General features: G+C 44.5%; 1 protein-coding gene across 4 annotated transcripts in view; it reads left to right on the forward strand.

The window, feature by feature from the left end:
* The window catches only part of ANKRD29 (ankyrin repeat domain 29), a 119,043-nt gene that overhangs the window by 6,383 nt on the left and 89,107 nt on the right, over positions 1–23,553 (forward strand). For all 4 annotated transcript variants that reach the window (XR_011314094.1, XM_069731216.1, XM_069731214.1 and 1 more), the window contains exons 2-4: positions 9,052–9,162; positions 17,603–17,701; positions 17,838–17,936. Coding sequence is in view for 3 of the 4 variants with exons in the window: in XM_069731216.1 (XP_069587317.1) it covers positions 9,052–9,162; positions 17,603–17,701; positions 17,838–17,936 (309 nt within the window). In the remaining variant the exon portion in view is untranslated. The remainder of the gene's footprint in view (positions 1–9,051; positions 9,163–17,602; positions 17,702–17,837; positions 17,937–23,553) is intronic.

The raw sequence follows: 23,553 nt of genomic DNA on the forward strand, positions 1-23,553 counted from the left end.
AGTGGACGCACGGTGGGCATGGGATTACTTGAAAGCCCATCAAATATGATGTAACAGCTGGACGCTGCGGGTTGGACGCTTCACAAGTATGCAGTGTTCAACTGGCAGCGTTTGCTGATCGTCTGCACATACCCTTAGGGTGTTAGAGGTCTTCAAAGTTTATCAGCAATTTTTCATATTTTTCAACAAAATGTACATATTTTTAGGAAACATTTTACTCTTGAAGCTATTTTGAGAGGACTACCGTATTTTCCGGACCATAAGACACACTTTTTTCCCAAATTTTTTTTGGGGAAAATGGGGGTGCGTCTTATGGTAGGAATATACTTACAAATTCTGTGGTGGCGTTCCCGGTGGCGGCGGTCCCGATGCAGCCTCCCTTCCCAGGCTGGTGTGGCTGTGGTGCGGTGGTGGCTGGGCTCTGTGGTGTGGTGGTGGCGGGGTTCTGTGGTGGTGACAGGGCTCCACCGGCATTTCATCAAAGCTCAGAGGCCCCCGCACATCCGTTGCTGCGATGCGGTGCTGTGGCCTCTGGCAAAATGGCCGCTGGGGGCAGCGCATGCTCAGATTCAGATCTCGGCAACGAGATCTTGTCCCGAGATCTCGGGACGAGTTCTCATTGCCGAGATCTGAATCAGAGCATACGCCGCCCCATGCGGCCATTTTCCCGGAGCTACCACATCATAGCAATGGAGCTGCAGGGGCTTCCGGGCTTTGACGAAATGCTGGCGGAGCCCCACCACCACCACAGAACCCTGCCGCACAGAGCACTGTCACGACACAGAGCGCTGTCACCCCGCAGAGCCCAGGCACCCCATAGAGCCCAGACACCCCACAGAGCCCAGGCACCCAACAGAGCCCAGACACCGCACAGAGCGCCACCACCGCACCAGCCTGGCATGGGATTTCCCGGAGACCACCTCCCCAGCCTTGACCACCGAATGACCCTTGTGACCACTCCTCCACCTGTGCCGATCCCTTCCCTGGTAAGCTGAATTCGGACTGTAACATGGACCCCCATTTGACACATTATTTTTTTCCTTATTTTCCTTCTGAAAATTTGGGGTGCATCCTATGGCCCGGTGCATCTTATAGTCCAAAAAATATGGTATTTATTAAAGTGTGTAAGACTGGATTCAAGAAGTTTGTTCACCATTCAAATACTTCCCTGGAATTAAAGCAAAATGGAAGGAACACATGAAAAACTAAATTTTTTTTCTAAAGGGTGGGTTTAGCCCCAAATTTTATATTTATAGTTAATTCTTATCTGAATATTCCAATACCATATACATACCAAATCAGCAGTAACCCCCACTGGTGACCTCATTTTGTATACTGGACCCCTAAATAAATTCATCTAGGGGTGTGCTGAGCATCTTGAACCGACAGGTGCTTCACAAATTTTTATAACATGGGCTGTGAAAATGAAAACTTACATTTTTTTCTCATGAAAATATTGTATTAGACCGAGATTTTTAATTTTTTCAAGGGTAACAAGAGAAAACGGGCCACACAATTTGTAAAGCAATATCTCCTGATATCCCATATTTGGTGGAAACTACTGCTTAGGCATGCTGCAGGGCTTGGAAGGGAAAGAGCGCTTTTTAGCGCTCTAATTTGTCTGGAAAAGATTGCAGACACCATGTCACAACTGCAGACCCCTTGAGGTGCCAAAACGGTAGAAACCTCACACAAGTGACCCCATTTTGGAAACTACAACCTTCCAAATATAAATCTAGGGGTTTATTGACCTTTTGAACTCACAAACGCTTCACAAAAGTCTGTAACATTGTGATGTGGAAATAAAAAAAAACATTTTCCACAAAAAATGTTTCTTTAGCTCCAAACATGTATGTCATATGCATGACAGCGCTGCAAACACCGCTTCTGATCGGCAGGGAAATCCTCCCCGCCTGTCGGAGAACCACAGCTCCCCGCTGTCAGAACACAGCGGGGGAGCGCTCAGCTGTGATCGGAGGTGTAAACTCACCTCCGATCACTAGTGTCAGTGGAGCGCCCCCAGACACAGGGCCACAGGTTACTCGGTACCGGTCCTCTCTGTCTCGGTGCTGGGGTTGTCACGGTGGCTGGCCCCGGTCCGTGACCCTGCTAAGGGGCGTCCAATGAAAGGGGTGATGATAGTTTGTCAAGGGTTCGTGACGCCACCTGTGGTATTCAGTCAGAGTGACCGACGCTGCTTAGGGGTCCACTGGGGTGATGGAATGGCAGCTGGATGGTATACCTTCCCACAGGTGAAGTGTGTCCCCAGGGCTTCCCAGTAATGTAGGTGGCGATGGCGTGAGGTGCAGTCAATAACGAGGACACAGGGTTGCAGTCTCTTTACCTTTTACTGTAGACTTCGGAATCTGCAATCCAAAGCACTATCAACAGGGCTGTCTGAGACCAGCCGGTCCGAAGGCACATCCAGAGTTCCCTTTTGCAGGTGGAAATCAGTGCCTACCACTAGCACCTGTGTGTTGTAGTTCTTCCCTGCTGAGCATTCGGGATAATCCTCACAACTTCTGTTTTCGTTCTTTCTCTTTCTTTCTCTCTCTCTCTCCGTCCCCCAAGTTTATCTGGATAAGACGCACCCGTTTGACGGGAAGGCTCGGAGCTATTCTGGGACCCTAGAGACGCCCCTCTCCACGCTTGCCCCCTATGTCTGCTTAGGTGATGTAAGGTAGACAGCCAACCTATAATTAACTGTCCTGCGGTATTTGAAGTAAGGCATAGAGTCAGTTACTTCCTCGGTGTTCCGGTCACCGGCTACGCGCCTTAGTAGGAAGTTGCCGTTCTCGAGGCACGACTCCTACTGGCTCTCCTTTGTGCTTGATCTCGTTTCTCACTTTCCACAATATCCTTCTCTTTGTGTCCTTTCTTAGGATACCGCCGCAAGGTAGTGCAGGCGCGGTTCCGTCACTCTCTATCCTTTCTGCTTGGCCCCTGTCAGGAACCCACCCCTGACAGGTCCTCCCTGGAGCTCTCCCAGGCTGCGTTCTGTCCTAACTTCCTATCCGACCCCCCAGTTTTACCAGTGTGAGGAGTGGCCTAATACATAGTGCCTTTTGCTTCCCCTGGTGGCCGGAGTGTGAAGTGTAATGTGTGCTTGTGATACCTGGTCAGGTGAACTCCTTTAGTGCAATCAGACATAATATCACTTCCCTTAGCGGCAGAGCGACATTACTGCAACGACCAGGACTCTGGGGCGCTGCATCAGCTGATGGGACTACTGACACCTACAGCCGTTAATTAGGCTATGTGCCCACGTTGCGGATTCGTGTGCTGATTTTTCCACATCGTTTTTGAAAAATCCGCAGGAAAAATGCACTGTGCATCTGCGCACTGCGGATTTACCACGGATTTACCTGCGGTTTTTCACCTGCGGATTCCTATTGAGGAGCAGGTGTAAAACGCTGTGGAATCCGCACAAAGAATTGACATGGTGCGGAAAATACAACGCAGCATTTTCACGCGGTATTTTACGCACTATGGGCACTGTGGATTTCCATAGGTTTATATGGTACTCTAAACCTTATGAAAAACTGCTGCGAATCTGCAGCAGCCAATCCACTGCGGATCTGCAGCCAAACCCGTACCATGTATTGTGCACATAGCCTTACAGTGAGAGCAGGAGCGGCGGATGGGAGTTTTCACCTGCTGCTCCTGCGCTATAAATAAATAATTTAAAAAAAAATGGCGTGGGTTCCCCCCTAATTTTGATAACCAACCAGGCAAAACTCACAGCTGGGGGCTGCAACCCTCAGCTGTCAGCTTCAGCAAGGCTAGTTATCAAGAATAGAGGGGTCATCATGCTTTTCTTTTTAATTATTTAACTAAATAATTTTAAAAAACGGCGTGGGTTCCCCCCATTTTTGACAACCAGCTAAAGCTCACAGCTGGGGGCTGGTATTCTCAGGCTGGCAAGGGGTCATTGATATAGGCCCCTACAGCCTAAAAATAGCAGCCCGCAGCTAACCAGAAAGGGCGCATCTATTAGATGCGCCAATTCTGGCGCTTTGGCTGACTCTTCCCACTTGCCCTGTAGTCGTGGCAAGCGGGGTAATGAGGAGTTAATGTCACCTTGCTATTGTAAAGTGACATTAAGCCGGCTTAGTAATAGAGAGGCGTCAATAAGACACTTTACTAATCCTATAGTAATTAAAGGGTTAAATAAACACACACACACATGCAGAAAAAAGTCTTTTAATGAAATAAAACACCACACAGTTTTGACCATCTTTTTATTGTTCTGCCATTCCAAAGCGAAGCCCTCGATCTTGTGTAATAAAAATAAAATAAAAAAGCAAAAGTATACTTCCTGATCCATCGTAGTCCGATATAACGAGTGTTCCACACAGTATCTGGGGGAGATAAAGCTTACATCCAGGAGCGATGCTAATGCGACCCCTCCCGGCTGTACGTACTGGGGAATGAATGAGACGGAGCAGCGCAGGCTCAGTAACTAGCGGTGATGTCACCGAGCCTGCGCTCCCTCACAGCTTGACCGGAGGTAACCTCTACACCGTGGGAAAATGCCAGGAAAGAAGATACTGCAGGTAATGTATCTATTCTATTCTAGCAATTCTATCAATCTATCTCTTCAATCTATTCTATCAATCGATCTATTCTATTTCTATCAATCTATCTATTCATTCTATCAATCTATCCTATCTATTCATTCTGTCTATCTACAGGAAGTTGTTTTTTTTCTCCGTGTGCTCTCAACTTTTTTGGCATTCACAAAGAGAAAAAAAAACATGAAAAAAACGCACCAAAAAACGCACCTAAACCTGCGTTTTTGGCGCAGCTTCTTTCCTGCCAAGATTATCAGGTTTTGCTGCAGAAAAAAAACGCAGCAAAAACGCCCAGTGTGAACTTACCCTATAGGTTATGACTTCCTGCGGCCTCTACACTCCTGGGGGGTTCTATGTGGGGGTTCATTTTCACTGGAGAAAATGGTGGAGGATGAAGAATTAAAATAGAAAAATTTAGTATTCTCGTCCTCACTATCACTGTCAGCGGCAAGGAAGACATATTCTGTGGTAAAAGCTGTAATCAAATAACTGCTTCAGTAATATTACACTAAAATTATGAAACTACATTAAATAAAATTTAGTTAGCAAATATCAGTAAAGACAATTACTGAACGCCCAGAACTCACTGATTGTAACCATTATTCTACATATTAGTAAAAATTACACTGTGGTATAAGCTGATAATTTTTACTTACTGACTGTGCTGTAATTTTAGCCCTATCTATTTTTTTACACTTTTGAATGCAAAATAACTTTAACACCGATTCTGATATAATTGATGGGCAATGCTGATCAGAACACATCAGTCACTGGTTGCACATATAGAGGTGGAGGAGATAAAATGTCAAAAAATGTAAACTTCTGCTGAAAAAGTGATTTCTCGCACTGATCAGTGCTCAGCAACTGTAGGCCACACACAAAGGGGTGATATAATGGAAAACAAATCTGACACAAAAAAGCTCTAAAACAGAATTGAGCATAAATGCAGATTAACCCCTTCATGACCATGGGATTTTTCGTTTTTCCGTGTTCGTTTTTCACTCCCCTCCTTCCCAGAGCCATAACATTTTTATTTTTCTGTCAATTTGGCCATGTGAGGGCTTATTTTTTGCGGGACGAGTTGTACTTTTGAACGACATCATTGGTTTTAGCATGTCGTGTACTAGAAAATGGGAAAAAAATTCCAAGTGCGGTGAAATTGCAAAAAAAGTGCAGTCCCACACTTGTTTTTTGTTTGGCTTTTTTGCTAGGTTCACTAAATGCTAAAACTGACTTGACACTATGATTCTCCAGGTCATTACGAGTTCATAGACACCTAACATGACTAGGTTATTTTTTATCTAAGTGCTGAAAAAAAATTCCAAACTTTGCATTTCGGTTCAGATACGTTCTTTTGATCACCCGTTATTGCATTTTAATGCAATGTTGCGGCGACCAAAAAAACGTAATTCTGGTGTTTCAAATTTTTTTCCCGCTACGCTGTTTATCGATCAGGTTAATACTTTTTTTTAATTGATAAACTTTTATATTTTTTTTATTTTTTTAACATTTTTTTCAACTTTTTTTTTTACTTTTGCCATGCTTCAATAGCCTCCATGGGAGGCTAGAAGCAGGCACAACGCGATCGCCTCTGCTACATAGCAGCGATCTGCTGATCGCTGCTATGTAGCAGAAATGCAGGTGTGCTGTGAGCGCCGACCACAGGGTGGCGCTCACAGCCACCGGCGATCAGTAACCATAGAGGTCTCTAGGACCTCTATGGTTACAATGGAGACGCATCGCCGACCCCCGATCATGTGACGGGGGTCGGTGATGCCGTCATTTCCGGCCGCCCGGCCGGAAGCGGTAGTTAAATGCCGCTGTCTGCGTTTGATAGCGGCATTTAACTAGTTAATAGGTGCGGGCAGATCGCGATTCTGCCTGCGCCTATTACGGGCACATGTCAGCTGTTCAAAACAGCTGACATGTCCCGGCTTTGATGCGGGCTCACCGCGGAGCCCTGCATCAAAGCAGGGGATCTGACCTTGGACGTACTATCCCGTCCAAGGTCAGATAGGGGTTAATGATGTAGATCGGGCGGCACGGTGGCTCAGTGGTTAGCATTGCAGCGCTGGAGTCCTGGGTTCAAATCTCACCAATGACAACATCTGCAAGAAGTTTGAATGTTCTCCCAGTGTTTGCGTGGGTTTCCTCCGGGTACTCCGGGAGGTGGTGTGAAGTGAAAATAATAAAAAATGTCAGGAGAAAAAAAAAAATATGTAAAAAATTGAGCACAGTATGTAATCACTGACAGGCACCCCAGATCTCAGTTTGGTGGCATCAGGGGAAGAATGTGGGTGTGATGGAGATAGTTTAGACTGGGAGGGGTTGGGATTTGGAGTGCATTTGTTTGTGATGGGCAGTCTGGCTCCTTTTGGTGATCCGACTCTGATGGCTCCATGCACCAAAAGAACTCGGCTCTTTTTGAATCCTAAATAGATCCATATTTAAGGTGATGTCAATATGACAAACTCCGCCCACCAGTTTTTGAAACCTTGCCCATGTGCAGCCAGCCAATTAAATTTATAAATGGACGGGGTTTGTTTCAGGTGCGCGGGGTTACGTCTGCTGAACTTGGGAATTATACTCTCAGCTAGAACCATTAAGAGAATTTAGTGGCTCTCATTGAGGTGCCAGCTCCCATTGTTCACAGTAGGGAGCCGTCTCTTTGCCCAGATGGTTCACGAATGACCAATCACTGGCATGTGTGTGGCTGTAAATTTGTTAGGGTTGTAGTGGTGCCTGTAGATGAGGAGGCAGAAACAAACCGGCTTTATTGAAAGACCGAGGATTGTATGCCGGAAAAAAAGTCCAGCAGTTATTGTAATGATAACAGCAATAATAGATACAAAGAGAGATAGCTGGACTGTGTCACACAAGCTGTGCTGCAGCTATGGCAATGCAAAGTTCAATACAAACAGTATAAACAATTTCTACAAACTATTTTCTTCTAACTTCCTACCTGGCTTCCAATAATTGGGTCATGCTGCTACAGCGTCCTAGCAATAGAACCCTGCTCTACACCCTAACACAGTTGAACACCGGTGTACATTCACACTTCTGGGGCTTAGAAGAAAGTCTGGTAGCTGCTGCTTGGTCTTGATGTAGTGGAGTCAAGTTTGTTGTGCTGATCTCTTCCTTAAGATTAACTGATCCGTTTTCTTCAGGATCTGGGCAAGTCTCATTCCCACTTTCAATTTTGAGAGACTACTGGTACCACAATGTTCTTTCCTCTCTCATGCTAGAAGTGCTCGGGGAGAACTACACTGGCTGTGTGATGCGACTCTTTCCTTTTGACACAGTTCTGGTGATCGATCCTTCGGTAACCAGTCACTATATTTTCCCTTGAAGCCATTAGGACACAGTTATAGACCTGCCTGTATCTCCCAGACATGAGGCTCCCTCTGTACTCCCTAATCAGGCACACTTGCTGCTTCTGATCGAAAACCAGAACACAGCAAGCTGCAGGGGAGAATGGACTAGTACAAGTGCACACAAATCAGAGGGGAGCATTGTCTCTTAAAGTCACAGTGTCGTTCAATTCCTAGCAAGGGCTGACCCTTTACAGGGCACACTGGAACAAGTCAGAAATTGGAAGATTTGGTGATCTTCATGTGATCTGCACCAACAGTAGCTGTGATGACAACAGAAATCTGTGGCATCACAAGTCCCATCAGGAAGGCAGCTTGTAGATCAGCACAATGACTGCTCTGCATGATTTTACAGACTGGATTGAAGCATTGCGATGTGGTCATTGAGATGTTAAGCTGATGTCTCGAGCAGTGATTGGTCAGATGTCACTGTCTTATACCATCAATCAATGATGCTACTGTATCCCAGCGGCAGCCTACTGCCATAGATAGAGTTCACATGGAATTCAAACATTCTTCCAATGAAATCTATTTGCTTAATTGCAGTGAAGGGACCCCTCAGGGGACACATTTGAATGGCTCAGTGCAGGTGACTTCTCTAATGTGCATGCAGTCTAACAGATTTCCTTTAAAATTAAATATAATATATAATTATATACAGTAGTACACAAAGGATAAAGGTAATGTAGTTTACTGTTCTTACCACTTTAATCTCTATAAAGTACGGCATATGCAATGTGAAATTTGAAGAATAAACATTTCTCATGTGTTAGCATGTTCACTGGTTTTCTGAAAATGTGGATTTGTTACTTTCATTGTCACAAATATCTTTTTCATTGGGTTTACTGCCTTTCTGCCCATGTAAAGTAGAACTGAACCTGTTGAGATCTGTTATCTAAAGACTTGGAAGAACATTTCACATTGCAGTAAGTGTAGCAAAGTTTACTTTATGCTGTTGTATACTTCGATTTGAGGGTAATGAACTTTCCTTGAATAAGTCCCAAATCGACAGATATTCTTCATTGTTGTGTTAATCCATTCAGTGATGTGTTTGCCTTTTAAATCAAGATGCCATGAAAGTAATACGGAGCTATTATTTTACACAGAAGGAAACGCCTCTTGCCAATGCTGCTTTCTGGGCCGCGCGTAAAGGAAACCTGGCGTTACTCCAGCTGTTGTTGAACAGTGGCCGCGTGGATGTGGACTGCAGAGACAGTGTATGCCCTTCACTTGTGTATGCCAAGAATTCCTGATCACTATCTTCTTCATCAGAATGGCACAGTGGCCAGACAACAGGCCTGTTATTATTCCTTCAGTGTCAATATTAATCAATGGTTTAAAACAAAACTCTAAGATGCTGTAATGGATTTGTGGTTTATGTGTAAAGAAATGCAAAGTGCAATCTAGTAACCAAATATAAGAAAGAGTTAAAGGAAGATTGTGACAAATGCTAAATATTTTATTAATGCCCCTGGGAATGCACAAGATATCTTCAATTCTGATGGATGTTTTGACAGCACATACTGTACTGTACCGATAGTGACAATTTGTAGTTTGCTGGTTAGGATCATCTAACAGAACTGTTAAATGTCAGCCATTACCACTATTTCTAATGGAAAGGTTCACATATAATCAAATTGACAAATAACCATACAATTGTGATTTTATAGCACTTAATGGAGTCAGTCAGTGCAAACGACTGTTCAAACAAAGCACAGGCATTCAGTGCACACATATCATGGCTAAACAGTTCAGTGCATCACTTATCTCTGACCTCCTCTCCCTTGATTGACAGCTCTGGCTTAACAGTAGCCAGAGATGGGTGGAGATATATAGAAAAGAAGTAGGTGGAAAGGTGCACTGAACTTGGCAGATCGAGATGTGCTTGGTTTGTACAGTCAGTATGTGCTGACAAACTCCTTTTTTTTCTCATCAGAAAACAACCTTTTGTTTATATCAACTTTTTGCGCTACATTTATTTTTAAAAATTGTTTGGCAATGTTTTCTAATGTTTTTTTTTCATATCATGATTTTTATTAAATAAATAGTGATCTTTAAATTTTCCCACTGGCCACTGTGCCGTCTTTAAACTACCACTTCATGTCTTTTTGTAAAGAATTTACAGTAAGGCTCCTAATTATTAGTCAGGATTACAATGACAGGGAACACCTCTATACACAGCTGATAACACAGGATCCTCCAATCAGAGTAGGTGATTTCTAAGCTGACCCTGCTACCTTTCTCTATACAATTATCTTTGCACAGGCTCATAAGATACTTCAATATAAAAGGAAAAGTTGAGTCTGACCATCGTGGCTATGTACATATGTTGTTTCCTGAAACAGGATGTTAGAGTCTAAAAAATCTCCAGTGGCCAGGATGAAAATTGTAAGATGTTTATTTTTTTTTTAATTTTTAATACATATTGTAATACGTAAAATAAAAAAAAAACATTGCCAAAATATTTTAAACATACTTTTAACACAAAAACCTCATTTAACCAATATGTCTTTTTCTGATGTTAGCTTCCCTTTAAGGGGAATCTGTCAGCAGTATCAGCCCTCTTTAGCTATCTATATGGACCTACAAGTCAAATAAAGTTGAATAAAATGATACCTGAAATCCAATGTTTTATTCCCGAGAAATCCATGCTTTTCTTAATATGTCAATAAGCTGTTATGATCTACAGGCAGAACATAGATCTCCCTGAAAGGTGGCGTTACTATGACCTGTATGCCCATATAGAGGGTTTAGGAGGGATGATCCTACTGACACTTTCCCCTTAAATATAACTGCAAACACAGCTGCTTCCATAGCTACTACTTTTTTGCCCAATGGAGCTTGTCACTTCTTTCATGTTTTTTTTTCAGCGTTTTTCACCCATTGACATGAATGGGTGGTGAAAAAAAACGCTTAAAATCTGTAGCAAAAAGCAGGTATCAGGTTTAAATGCGTTTTTTTGTGCCAAAACCTTATGTTGCATAAGATTTTTTTTTGCACTAGCCTTTATCAGCATGCACAAGAAACAAATCTAGCTTGCCAAAGCCGCAGCAAAAAACGCACAAAAAACCGCAGCAAAAATGCACAAAAATACAAGCAAAACCTGTTTTTTTTCTACAACCAGGGCCGGACTGGCCATCGGGCAGTTCCGGCAAATGCCAGAAGGGCCGATGGCAGTAGTGGGCCGCTCGAGTGTGCCTCTGTCGGCACACTCCGAGTCACCCCCGCTGTCGGCACACTCCCGGGCCGGCCCCGCATTCAACTGTACCGGCGTCATAGACGCCGGTACAGTTGAATGCAATGATGGGGAGAGAGCGTCTGCTGTCGCTCCCTCTCCCATCATTCCCCGCTCTGTCTGCCGCTTACACTGCGGGTGCGCGATGACGTCATATCATCGCGCACCTGCTGTGTGACCGGGCGGGCACACTGCAGCTGCTGAGACCAGAGGCTGGAGCAGCGCGGGGCAAGAGGAAAGGTGAGTAGAGTCAGTTTTCTTTTTTATTATTATTACATGGCATGGCTGCATTACATTCTTTGGGGACTGGCTGCATTACATTCTATGGGGCTGTGCTGCATTACATTCTATGGGGGCTGTGCTGCATTACATTCTATGGGGCTGTGCTGCATTACATTCTATGGGGCTGTGCTGTATTACATTCTATGGGGACTGGCTACATTACATTCTATGGGGCTGTGCTGCATTACATTCTATGGGGGCTGTGCTGCATTACTTTCTATGGGGACTGGCTACATTACATTCTATGTGGCTGTGCTGCATTACATTCTATGGAGCTGTGCTGCATTACATTCTATGGGGCTGTGCTGCATTACATTCTATGGGGCTGTGCTGCATTACATTCTATGGGGCTGTGCTGTATTACATTCTATGAGGGCTGTGCTGCATTACATTCTATGGGGGATGGCTGCATTACATTCTATGGGGGCTGTGCTGCCTTGCATTCTATGGGGGCTGGCTGCATTACATTCTATGGGGCTGTGCTGCATTACATTCTATGGGGGCTGGCTGCATTACATTCTATGTGGCTGGGCAGCGCTGCATTATATTGTATGGTGGCTGTGCTGCATTACATTCTATGGGGGCTGTGCTGCATTACATTCTATGGGGCTGTGCTGCATTACATTCTATGGGGGCTGTGCTACATTACATTCTATGGGAGCTGTGCTGTATTACATTCTATGGGGGCTGTGCTGTATCACATTCTATGGGAAAGTGCTGTATTACATTCTATGGGAGCTGTGCTGTATTACATTCTATGGGGTCTGTGCTGCATTACATTCTATGGGGGCTGTGCTGTATTACATTCTATGGGGAAGTGCTGTATTACATTCTATGGGGGCTGTGCTGCATTACATTCTATGGGCCTGTGCTGTATTACAATCTATGGGGCCTGTGCTGTATTACATTCTATGGGGGCTGTGCTGTATTACATTCTATGGGGGCTGTGCTGTATTACATTCTATGGGGACTGTGCTGCATTACATTCTATGGAGGCTGTGCTGCATTACATTCTATGGGGGCTGTGCTGCATTACATTCTATGGGGAGCTGGCTGCATTACATTCTATGGGAGCTGTGCTGTATTACATTCTATGGGGGCTGGCTGTATTACATTCTATGGGGGCTGTGCTGTATTACATTCTATGGGGGCTGGCTGTATTACATTCTATGGGGACTGTGCTGCATTACATTCTATGGAGGCTGTGCTGCATTACATTCTATGGGGAGCTGGCTGCATTACATTCTATGGGGAGCTGGCTGCATTACATTCTATGGGAGCTGTGCTGTATTACATTCTATGGGGGCTGGCTGTATTACATTCTATGGGGGCTGTGCTGCATTACATTCTATGGAGGCTGTGCTGCATTACATTCTATGGGGGCTGTGCTGCATTACATTCTATGGGGAGCTGGCTGCATTACATTCTATGGGAGCTGTGCTGTATTACATTCTATGGGGGCTGGCTGTATTACATTCTATGGGGGCTGTGCTGCATTACATTCTATAGGGGCTGTGCTGCATTACATTCTATGGGGGCTGTGCTGTATTACATTCTATGGGGGCTGTGCTGCATTACATTCTATGGGAGCTGTGCTGTATTACATTCTATGGGGGCTGTGCTGTATTACATTCTATGGGGGCTGTGCTCCATTACATTCTATGGGGGCTGTGCTGTATTACATTCTATGGGGGCTGTGCTGTATTACATTCTATGGGGGCTGTGCTGTATTACATTCTATGGGGGCTATGCTGTATTACATTCTATGGGGGCTGGCTGCATTACATTCTATGGGGGCTGGCTGCATTACATTCTATGGGGGCTGTGCTATATTACATTCTATGGGAGCTGTGCTGTATTACATTCTATGGGGGCTGTGCTGCATTACATTCTATGGGGTCTGTACAGCATTACATTCTATAGGGGCTGTGCTGTATTACATTCTATGGGAGCTGTGCTGTATTACATTCTATGGGGGCTGTGCTGCATTACATTCTATGGGGGCTGTGCTGCATTACATTCTATGGGGCTGTGCTGTATTACATTCTATGGGGGCTGTGCTGCATTACATTCTATGGGGACTGAGCTGTAATGCTGGATACAGATGTAATTATGTTATATAGTCGGGTTACACTCCCCTCACTTCTTGTAACCTACAAGTGTACAAAGATATTATACAGTCACCATGCGACAAGTGGGCCTGTGTAACTTCAAATGCCAGGGCTGAATTTTAGTCCCAGTCCGGCCCTGTCTACAGCTGCTTTCCTGCCAAGAGATGAGGTTTTGTTACAGACAAAAACGCCTAGTGTGAACTTAACCTTAATGTAGGATATAAACCAAAACATAAAAGAGGTGAAAACAAAGTGAAATTTAAAAAAAAATGATAACGAGACATGATAGAGCAGAATCTAAACTAATGTTACAAACCTTTGGTTATCTGTTCTAGAATTCTATTATTATATGAGGTTTTATTTTAATCTTCCTTTCGCATTGTATGGAAACTAGTGGTCATTCTTAATACTCAAATGGAAAGTGATAAAAAGCCCTCTGTATTATAAATTTCAGACTTTTATCATCTCCATAAAATGTTGATGTACTTTACTACAGTTTCATTTTGTAATATATTAGATACTGATCCCGTCGTAAAAGCCTTGTACTTTATTCCATGACTCCAGATTCATCTGCTTTCTGGTAACATAAGAGCGATAGCTGGCGTGCTCTTACAAATACCTATTGAAAAGTGAAAGGAGAATGAAAAACTTAGAACATGTTGTGCATGAGTCACAAAAATTCTCTGCTGTGGAAACTTTCTCCACCCATCCAATCTCATGTTTTCTTGTTATCACCTCATGCGGTATGTGAGCTAGCATTACTGGTGTCTTTACAGACTGACAGTGATGTGTTCGCCACCAAATAAAGCGCACAAAGCTTTGTTTATTGAGAAGTGACACACGTTACCTATATAATATACACCAATTCTTCATGTGTTTTTTTAATTGTTCATTTGCTTCCTAAATGCATGGTTAAACAGATTTCTAAATAGTCTTCATTAAAAAAAAAAAGTTCTTCCATTTTGTGCCGCAAAAGTCCTTCATCTAGCTAAGTGCTTTTGCAGAACTGATACTATGATACTAATACATCAGGGCCTCTACATCTGGCAGCTCACTTCACATTCTTCCTTCCTTCTGTGTTAGAGATAGCATAGGGAGGGGGTTGTACACAAATATTCACTATGTGGACATGGGGGAAAGTATGTACAGTCTCAGAGAGGGCAGAGAAAACTGGTCATGTTAAAGCTAGAAAGTACATGATTGGAAAATAAGTGCAGGATAGAAGCTGCGCAGATATTTCATATAGCAAAGAAAGCAACACCTTGGATACACACAAAACTCTTATTCATCCTATATTAATAGAAGAAACACTAACAAACTGAATATTGGAGGTTCTGATAATAAATGAAGGAAAGAATGTTGTAGCCTTAAAATTAATGCAAGCTAATAAACTAAAAGTAACCACTAACACGTGCAAAAATCTTTTATTTGTATTTATAAGTTGTCCATAGTCATTAATCTTTAGAATAATTATGCACATTTTCATGACTTATCAAGTTCATGAACCTTAGAGCTGAGTACAGAACCTGGAGTGATTGACTCTGATACCCTCTGGAAACTGACAGGTAAATCCTTCAGGGTGAGGATTTTGTCAAACAGCTTCTTTGACTGCGAGTATGAGTAATGTGAAAGGCTGTGAGAAAATACAGCCTACAGGTTTCTTTATTTGCTACTACAAGTCATTAAAGAGATTGTCCGGAACGTAAATACAGATGGCCTATCCTTAGGATTGGTCATTAACAATAGATAGGTGGGGGTGCGATACCCAGCGCCCCCAATGATCATCTGTTCCATTTGTCCATGGCTGGATGTGATCAGTTGCGGTTCTCCACCTCACAGCTCTGTCAAATGCAAAGGGACATGTGCTTCCATGCGCCTCGCCAGTGATGCTACTGCAATAAGGGACTGGAGTAACATTTCTGCCACTGATAAATTTGTCTTATGGGCATAGTCATACCCTGTCCTGACCATTCTACCCCCATTTTTGCTATGGGTCCCCATGATTTCTATGTATAGCAAACAAATCAACATTTTTATTAAAATGTTGTTGAAAAAAATGTTTTTGTACCAAAAAATGCAAACATCTAGGTAAAAAAAACTATGCCCCAAAGGTGTCAATAAGTAATGAATGGATTGTCTTTTGGATGAACATTTTTTACCAATGGTTTAGAATGGTGTTGGCAGCGTTCACCCAAGTATGCAGTTTCTTGTCCGAACAGGAAGATTTATTAATTCCATAAACTTCCAGCAGAAAGTAAAAACAAAGCGTCCATACAGGAGTATGAGAAACAGAGCGGTTCAGCTGCTCAATATTCAAAGGCCTCTTGCACATTCTAAGCAACATACACACGTCCTCAACCTTACATCCACAGACCCAAATACCAGAGGTGTTTGCACCTCTACTCCCAGCAGGGTCGGTTTTAGACAAAGTGGGGCCCCAAAAGCTCACATATTGCACATCACACAGAAACATTTATATTGTATTTACCTGTGCTGAGTTCAGGCCATTAAATGAGCGTAATCAACAATATTGAAGGTGTTCAACACTTTTTCCCCAGTTTCTTTACACCGGCTGAGGAAGAATGATGGGTACAGATAGTCATCGATACAGTATAATGCAGCTCCCATACAGAATAATAATACACTCCCCATGGTTCTTGATAGAGTATACTGCAGCCCCCCTCAGAGTATAGTTCAACTCCCCCACACACACGCAGTATAATGCAGCCCTCACTCACGCTATAAAGCAGACACACATAATAATGCAGACACACACACAGTATAATACATCCCTCCACACACAGTATAATGCAGTCTCCTCAGAGTATAATGCAGCCATCTCAGAGTATACTGCAGCACCCCTCAGAGTATAGTGCAACCCCCCCACGCACACACAGTATAATGCAGCCCCCCCACACACAGTATAGAGCAGCCCCCCATACATAGTATAGAGCAGCCCCCATACATAGTGTAATGCAGCTCCCATAGAGTATAATAATATACTCCCCATGGTCCTTGATAGAGTATAATGCAGCCATCTCAGAGTATACTGCAGCCCCCCTCAGAGTATAGTGCAACCCCCCCACACACTCGCAGTATAATGCAGCCCACACCCACACTATAAAGAAGACACACACTCAGTATAATGCAGCCCCCCACACACACACAGTATAATGCAACCCACATACACAGAATTATGCAGCCCCATACATAGTATGGAGCAGCTCCCCATACATAGTATAGAGCAGCCCCCAATACACAGTATAGTGCAGCCCCCATACACAGTATAATGCAACCCCCCATACACAGAATAATGCAGCCCTCATACACAGTATAATGCAGCTCTTCCACACAAAGTATAATGCAGCCCCCCACAGTACACACATACACATATATGTATTCGCACAGTACACATATATACACATATGCAATACTCACCTCTGCTCCTCATTCTCCAGGCTCTGCTCTGGTCTCATCAGCTTCACTGCTGGCACAGAGTGGCGCACGATGATGTGACATCATTGTTCCCCCTCTGAGTTAGAAACAGACGGGGAATGATGGGAGAGGGAGCATCATCTGAATGATAAATTGGATGCGCCATTGGGGAGGTGGGGGTGGGTGACGCGCCAGGCCCCTCAGCGGCCATGGGGTGGGCCTCTATTAGCAGCATGCCACTGGCTGGGGGCCCCTGGAGAAGTGGGGGGGGGGGGGGCATAGGCACCTGCCAGACAAGGAATGAACAGTTCAGCTGTCCTTTTAAACCAGCTGCACCTCCTGGATTGGAGGGTGGGAATGACTAGTTCTGTCCATCCCACCTAATCATTCCTAACAAATCTGGACCCATATATTGGTCCTGTTAACCCTCTCAGCGCCTCCTATCCAGGATTCTGTCAGCTGTTTATCAACAAGGGGTTAAATAAATGAAGGAAGCAATATTTTTTCATTTATTAAAAAAAAATTAACCTACTGGACATCCACCATTGTTAATCTTATATTGATATTCTTATAGTAAATTCTTTTCTTCCACAGACTGGGGCTACAGCTTTGATGGTGGCGTCGTATGCAGGACATGTGCAATGTGTGCGAGAGCTGGTACTTCAAGGGGCAGATATTAATCTTCAGAGAGATGTATGTATAATCCATAAGCAGAATTATTAGTCCTATGTGAGAACTCTCCAATTACTTACTTTATGTCTGATATCTGATTACTGCTAAAATCTACAATGGTATGTTGTAGTCTATAATTTCTTGCCATTTTTTTCAGTCTGGCGCTACTGCTTTGTTCTTTGCTGCTCAGCAAGGGCACAATGAGATTGTGAAATATCTTTTTGAATTTGGAGCATCTACGGAATTTACAACCAGAGTAAGTAATATTTTGTCAATAGAGCGTAAAAAAACAAAACACGTAATGCTGTAGTAATGACTAAAACATAAAGCCTGTTTTATAAAAAAAAAATACTTGTATATTTAATAAGTATAGTAAAAAAAACCTGGTGGCAGCAGCTAATGTAATGGGAGAAGTGTAGTTGGCCCTTTATAATGCATGGGCGCTGCGAGGAGCTTTGTTATCTGCTCTTGCTGTTGATTGACCGTTTTTCCTTTGCTCCTTTCTTAACACCCTCCTTGGCGTAAAGGGAACCTATCAGTAGCCCCCCTCACGTCCCTACCCTACCAAACCGAATACATGTCCATATGAATTATTGAAACATGACTCAATGTGTACCTTTATTTCCCAAAACATTGTCTCCACAGTATAGCAGATAGGTCTAGTTTGGAAGCAATATGCACATGAAGCTGGAAGTGCATTGGGGTGTGACAGTGCACTTCCATTGCCTGGTCCCCTCCTCCATTCTCCACATGGCGCTGCAATCCTCTGTGCTGCTGCATAATCGTTCTGTTCCTGAATGGTCCGGTTTTTGCTTGGCTCTGTTCTCATGTCTGTGCTGTAGTTTCCCATATGTGCGATCTAGGAGCAGAGCATGCTCAGGATTCCAAGAACAGCGATTATACAGCAGCGCTAGGCAGCGGAGGGCGGCATTGAGCGGAGAACGCAGCCGGGAGAGAGGCAATCGTCAGACTCCAACGCATTTCCAGCCTCATTTACACAAAGCTTCAAAAGCTGATTTCTTCCCAACAGAGGAATACTTTGGGAGACATAAAGGTGTGACTTTACCTGTAGATCAATAATCTACAACAACAGGTTCCCTTCAAGGAAAAATGCTTTTTTTTTACATTAATTTACTAAAAGGTGCTTTATTCTTACTTCTAGCAGTATTAGCATTGTAAGGGCACATGCACACGAGCGCATTTACTGTCTGAATTTGATCCAACAAAACATCGGCTTACACCCGGACCAATGTTAGTCTGTGGGGCCGTTCACATGTCCGATTTTTTTTCCTAGGACAAAGTCTTTCCAAGACAAAAATTGCTGTTTGATCCAATATTCAAATCGCATTTGGCCATGTAAGTCAATGAGAGCGTGGAAATCATCAGACTGCAGTTGGATAACATCCGAGTGCCGTCCAGTTTCTGCACACTGATACAATGGAAAAGATGGAGAATTTTTATTTCTCCATCTTCTCCTCATCCTAGAGAATCGGTTCACACTCTGATCAAACTCTAATCTGGGTTTGATCAGAGTGTCATTTGCATAGTCAACCCGTTTCTCTCGGGTGAGAGAATCTACAGCTGTCTGCACTTGACCTTAGGGGTTTCTTGGCACATGGACATTTTAGGGGTTCGCTTATGGTAACAGTTTGGGAGTAACTGAAGCAGTACAATTTCACTGATGTTGGTTGATCTGACGATTCATAATTATTCCTGTATGACTCCTAAATCATGACACTTGGGATAAATATTCGATATATCGCATTATAAAATCCTGTGCACTAATAGGTGGAGTTCACATTTGAGGAAATCCTCTTCTTTGTAAAATATTTATCATATGACTCTTGACTGTTCTTGTCTGGGCTATTGAATAACGTGGGAATACTGGTGGTACCATTTATGATCCCATGATTTCTGGTTCATGCTTCTACCTATGTTCACCAACCGTAGCGCATTATTATAAGCTTATCTGCTCCTTATCTGTCGCTCTTCCTACATGACTGAAGCTAATTTTTCAGGCTTGTATCACTGTTCCCACTTTAGGATGGTGAGTGTAGCATTTCTTGTTCTGACGGCACACACTTCCTGTCCTCCCATTTATCTACAATCGTATTATGTCTTCAGCTCCACAGACTGGGGTCTGTCTACTCAGCAGACTGGAAACAAGATCATTGGAGAATAACCATATTGTCTGCAGAATGTCCAGGGTATCTACAGTAACTTTAGAAGACCCCAGTTTTCCCCATGAGAATAAACTGGTAGACTATACAATTGATGTAGTATGCTAATATTCTGAAAGCCAAGCACTAGATGGCCGCGAGTGGTCTGCAGAAACACCATAACTGAGCTAAAACTGAATTAGTGGACCCATCCATAAATTATTTTTTTTTTTTTCAGTAAATATATTTATTGAAATTTTAAACAGGAAAAACAATAAAATGAATCATTACAATGTCCAGAACTATACATTACGCCTCTGAGCACACAGCACAAGTGTAGTTGAACAAGGACTCTGGCACATAAAGGGTACATGCTTCTCATCTTGAGAATCACCTCGGGACATGGATACAGGATACAAAACCTGTGAGAAAAGCAATTGTAGAGATAGGAGAAAAAGAAAGAAAGAGAAGAAGAGAGAGAAAAAAAAAAAGGGGGGGGGGGAATGGGGAAGAAGGGGGGATTAAGGGAGACCCAGCAATGTATACGCCCACGTATTGAGAATTATGAGTATGTACGCAGCCAAGTCAGGAACCCTGTGCTTTCCTTGAAGGATTGCCAGAGGAACCAGGTGCGTCCCTGGACATATGCAGCATCACCATCACCCGCCACCAGCGACTCTAGACGATGTAATCTATCCATTTCAGCTATCCATTCCTCCGTGGAGGGGACCTCAGTGGACCTCCAATGTCGGGGAATAACTGCCCTAGCAGCTATGAGGCAAAATCTCAGGATCCCCTTTTTAACGGAAGCTATCGAACTGGGTATCAGGGACAGTAGTGCCATTTGGGGGGAGGGCTCGTGGCGGACCCCAGTCATCAAATGAAAGGCATCGAAGACTGAGTTCCAGAAGGGTTGCAGGGGACCACAGGACCACCAAATATGAAGCACAGAGCCCGTGGCGGAGCCACATCTCCAGCAGGCGTCCGAGATCTCCGGGTTAATCCTGTGGAGAAGGACGGGACACCTATACCAGCGTGTCAGTAATTTATAATTCCTCTCCTGCGCCTGACTGGACATCGTCATTTTATGTGCAAGAGTGAAGATTTTTAGACTATCCGCCTCAGAAAAGGTGATCCCCAGGTCCCTCTCCCAAGCCTCCATAAATCCAAGCGTAGTAGGGGGAAGTGAATTCAAGACCAGGCCATAGAGCACCGAAACCACATGGGAGGGACCCTCGGTAGGGAGCATCAGGGACTCAAATGGTGTCAGCGCCCCCATCGGCACACTGGAAAGAAAGCTCCGCAATTGCAGAAACTCCAGCCAGGACAGCGGTGTCGTAAGATCAGAACCTCGTAACCCCCGCATGCCAGAGAGCCCCGCAAGCTTATCCTTCACCTGACCCAGTCCCACCCCGTCAAGTCGTGACCAACACAGATACGTAGATCTATTCATTGCTGGGGGAAAGGCCGGATTGTCAAAAAGGGGACTCAGTCTGCTCAATCGGGAGGTCAGGCGTAATATCACATAGGATCTATCCCAGAACCTCAAAACAATCTGTGTGAGTGGAGCAAAACTCGACACAGGTGGGCGTCCGGTCCCCCCCAGCCAAGGCAGCCAGTACAAAGAAGAGGGCGATAAAAGTTTCTCCAGGAGCACCCACTGTTTATGAGCATCACCGAACCTCCAGTCGACAATCCTAGAGAGCAAGACTGCCTGATAATAACGTTTAAAATCAGGAAGGCCTACCCCCCCTTTAGTCTTGGGTCTCACTAACACTGAGAACCGAGTCCGCGGCTTCTTAGTTCCCCAAATAAAGCTATTGATAGCTGACTGCAGGCGCCTGAAAAAGCAATCCGGAACATGCACTGGAGCAGTCTGAAAAAGATAGAGGAATCGGGGTAAAATATCCATTTTGACCACTCCCACCCGTCCGAACCAAGATAGCTGAGGTCTGCCATACCGTTTAAGGTCCGAGATAGTTTTCTGCAGGAGCGGGACGTAGTTCAGAGCATATGTTGCGCTAATGTCAGCAGGTATTAAGACTCCTAAATATTTTAAGGCATCGGTCTTCCACTTAAAAGAGAAGGACGCCTGAAGCCGAGAGACTAGATCATCAGGCAGGGAGATATTGAGCGCCTCCGTCTTGGAGTAGTTGACTTTAAAGTTTGAAACCTCCCCGAACCTACGGAACTCTCGGAGGAGTACAGGAAAAGCCACGGTCGGGTTGGTAATGTACAGCAATAAATCATCCGCATACAGGGATATCTTAAACTCATGTTGGCCAATCCGCAGACCCTCAATATCAGGAGTCTTCCGTAATGCCACTGCCAGATGCTCCATCGCAAGGATATAAAGTAAGGGGGAAAGGGGACAACCCTGACGGGTCCCGTTTCTTATGTCAATGGGCGGGGAAAGGGTACCGTTCACTCTAAGACGGGCCGTAGGCCTATGATACAGAGCAAAAATCCTCTCCCAGTTGCTTCAGGGAGGCACGTAGAAAGGTCCAGCCTAGGCGATCAAACGCCTTCTCAGCGTCAATAGATAATAAACATGCTGGTACCTTTCCTGTGCGCATGTACGAGGTCAGAAGCAACGTCTTCACCGTGTTATCCTTGGCCTCCCTGTGCGGCACAAAGCCCACCTGATCACTATGGATGGACCCAGGGAGAATAGGGTTCAGTCTACCAGCTAACACTTTCGCGAACACCTTCACATCCACATTAATGAGGGATATGGGCCTATAGCTTGCACACAATAGGGGATCTTTTCCCGGTTTAGGAATCACGGTGATTGTGGCCATCAGCGTTTGGGGGGCAAAGGGGCAGCTGGCCGAGATGGAGTTAAACAGTTTGGTCATGAAGGGGACCAGGGAATTCGCATATAACTTATAGAAGGCGGCGGAGAATCCGTCAGGACCAGGGCTTTTACCATTAGCCAAAGATTTTATCGTGTCTAAAACCTCCTGTTCCGAGAGAGGACTCTCCAGGGCCTCAGACTCCTCCACCGACATAGGCGGGAGCTCAGTGTCCCGGATGTAGTCGTCCACCCGTGCTTGAAACTCGGAAGGGGACATATCAGACAGCGGGCCACTTAAATTGTAGAGAGAGTCGTAATATGCTCTGAATGAGTCCACAATCTCCTCAGGAAAATGGACCAGTTCACCCGTAGCAGACCTCATGGTAGGGATATAAGTGGTGGGAGCACGGGGGTGCAAAAACCTCGCTAGAGCTCTCCCGGGTTTATCAGAGTACTTATACAGAAATTTATGAAAGCGGTCCCTCTGTCGTGCTAACGTCGTGTCCAACAAGGCACTCAACTCACAGCGTGCCCGGAGGAGATCAGCCAACACCCCAGCATCTCTAGCCCGTTTATGATCCAACTCCAGAGTTTGGATACGAGTCAACAAACCCACAATGTTAGTCTCCCTCTCTCTCTTCAGTCGGGCCCCCTGTTGTATAAATACTCCCCGTATTACTCCCTTCAGAGCCTCCCATTGGTATGGGATGGCCGTGGGGTCATGCTTGTGAAAATCTAGAAAGTCTGAGATTGCTGTTCGCACAGCCGCCTGACATGTTAGATCTCCAAGGAGACCAGGGTTTAAGGACCAGGTCCATTCTCTCGGAGAAAGGCTCGGCAGCCGAAGGGAGAGCAAAACTGGGGCATGGTCTGACCACAACATCATGTCAATGTCAGACTTTGGGTCAAGAGACAGG

This window comes from Ranitomeya imitator, chromosome 6 (assembly GCF_032444005.1).
Source record: "Ranitomeya imitator isolate aRanImi1 chromosome 6, aRanImi1.pri, whole genome shotgun sequence".
Lineage (NCBI taxonomy): Eukaryota > Metazoa > Chordata > Amphibia > Anura > Dendrobatidae > Ranitomeya > Ranitomeya imitator.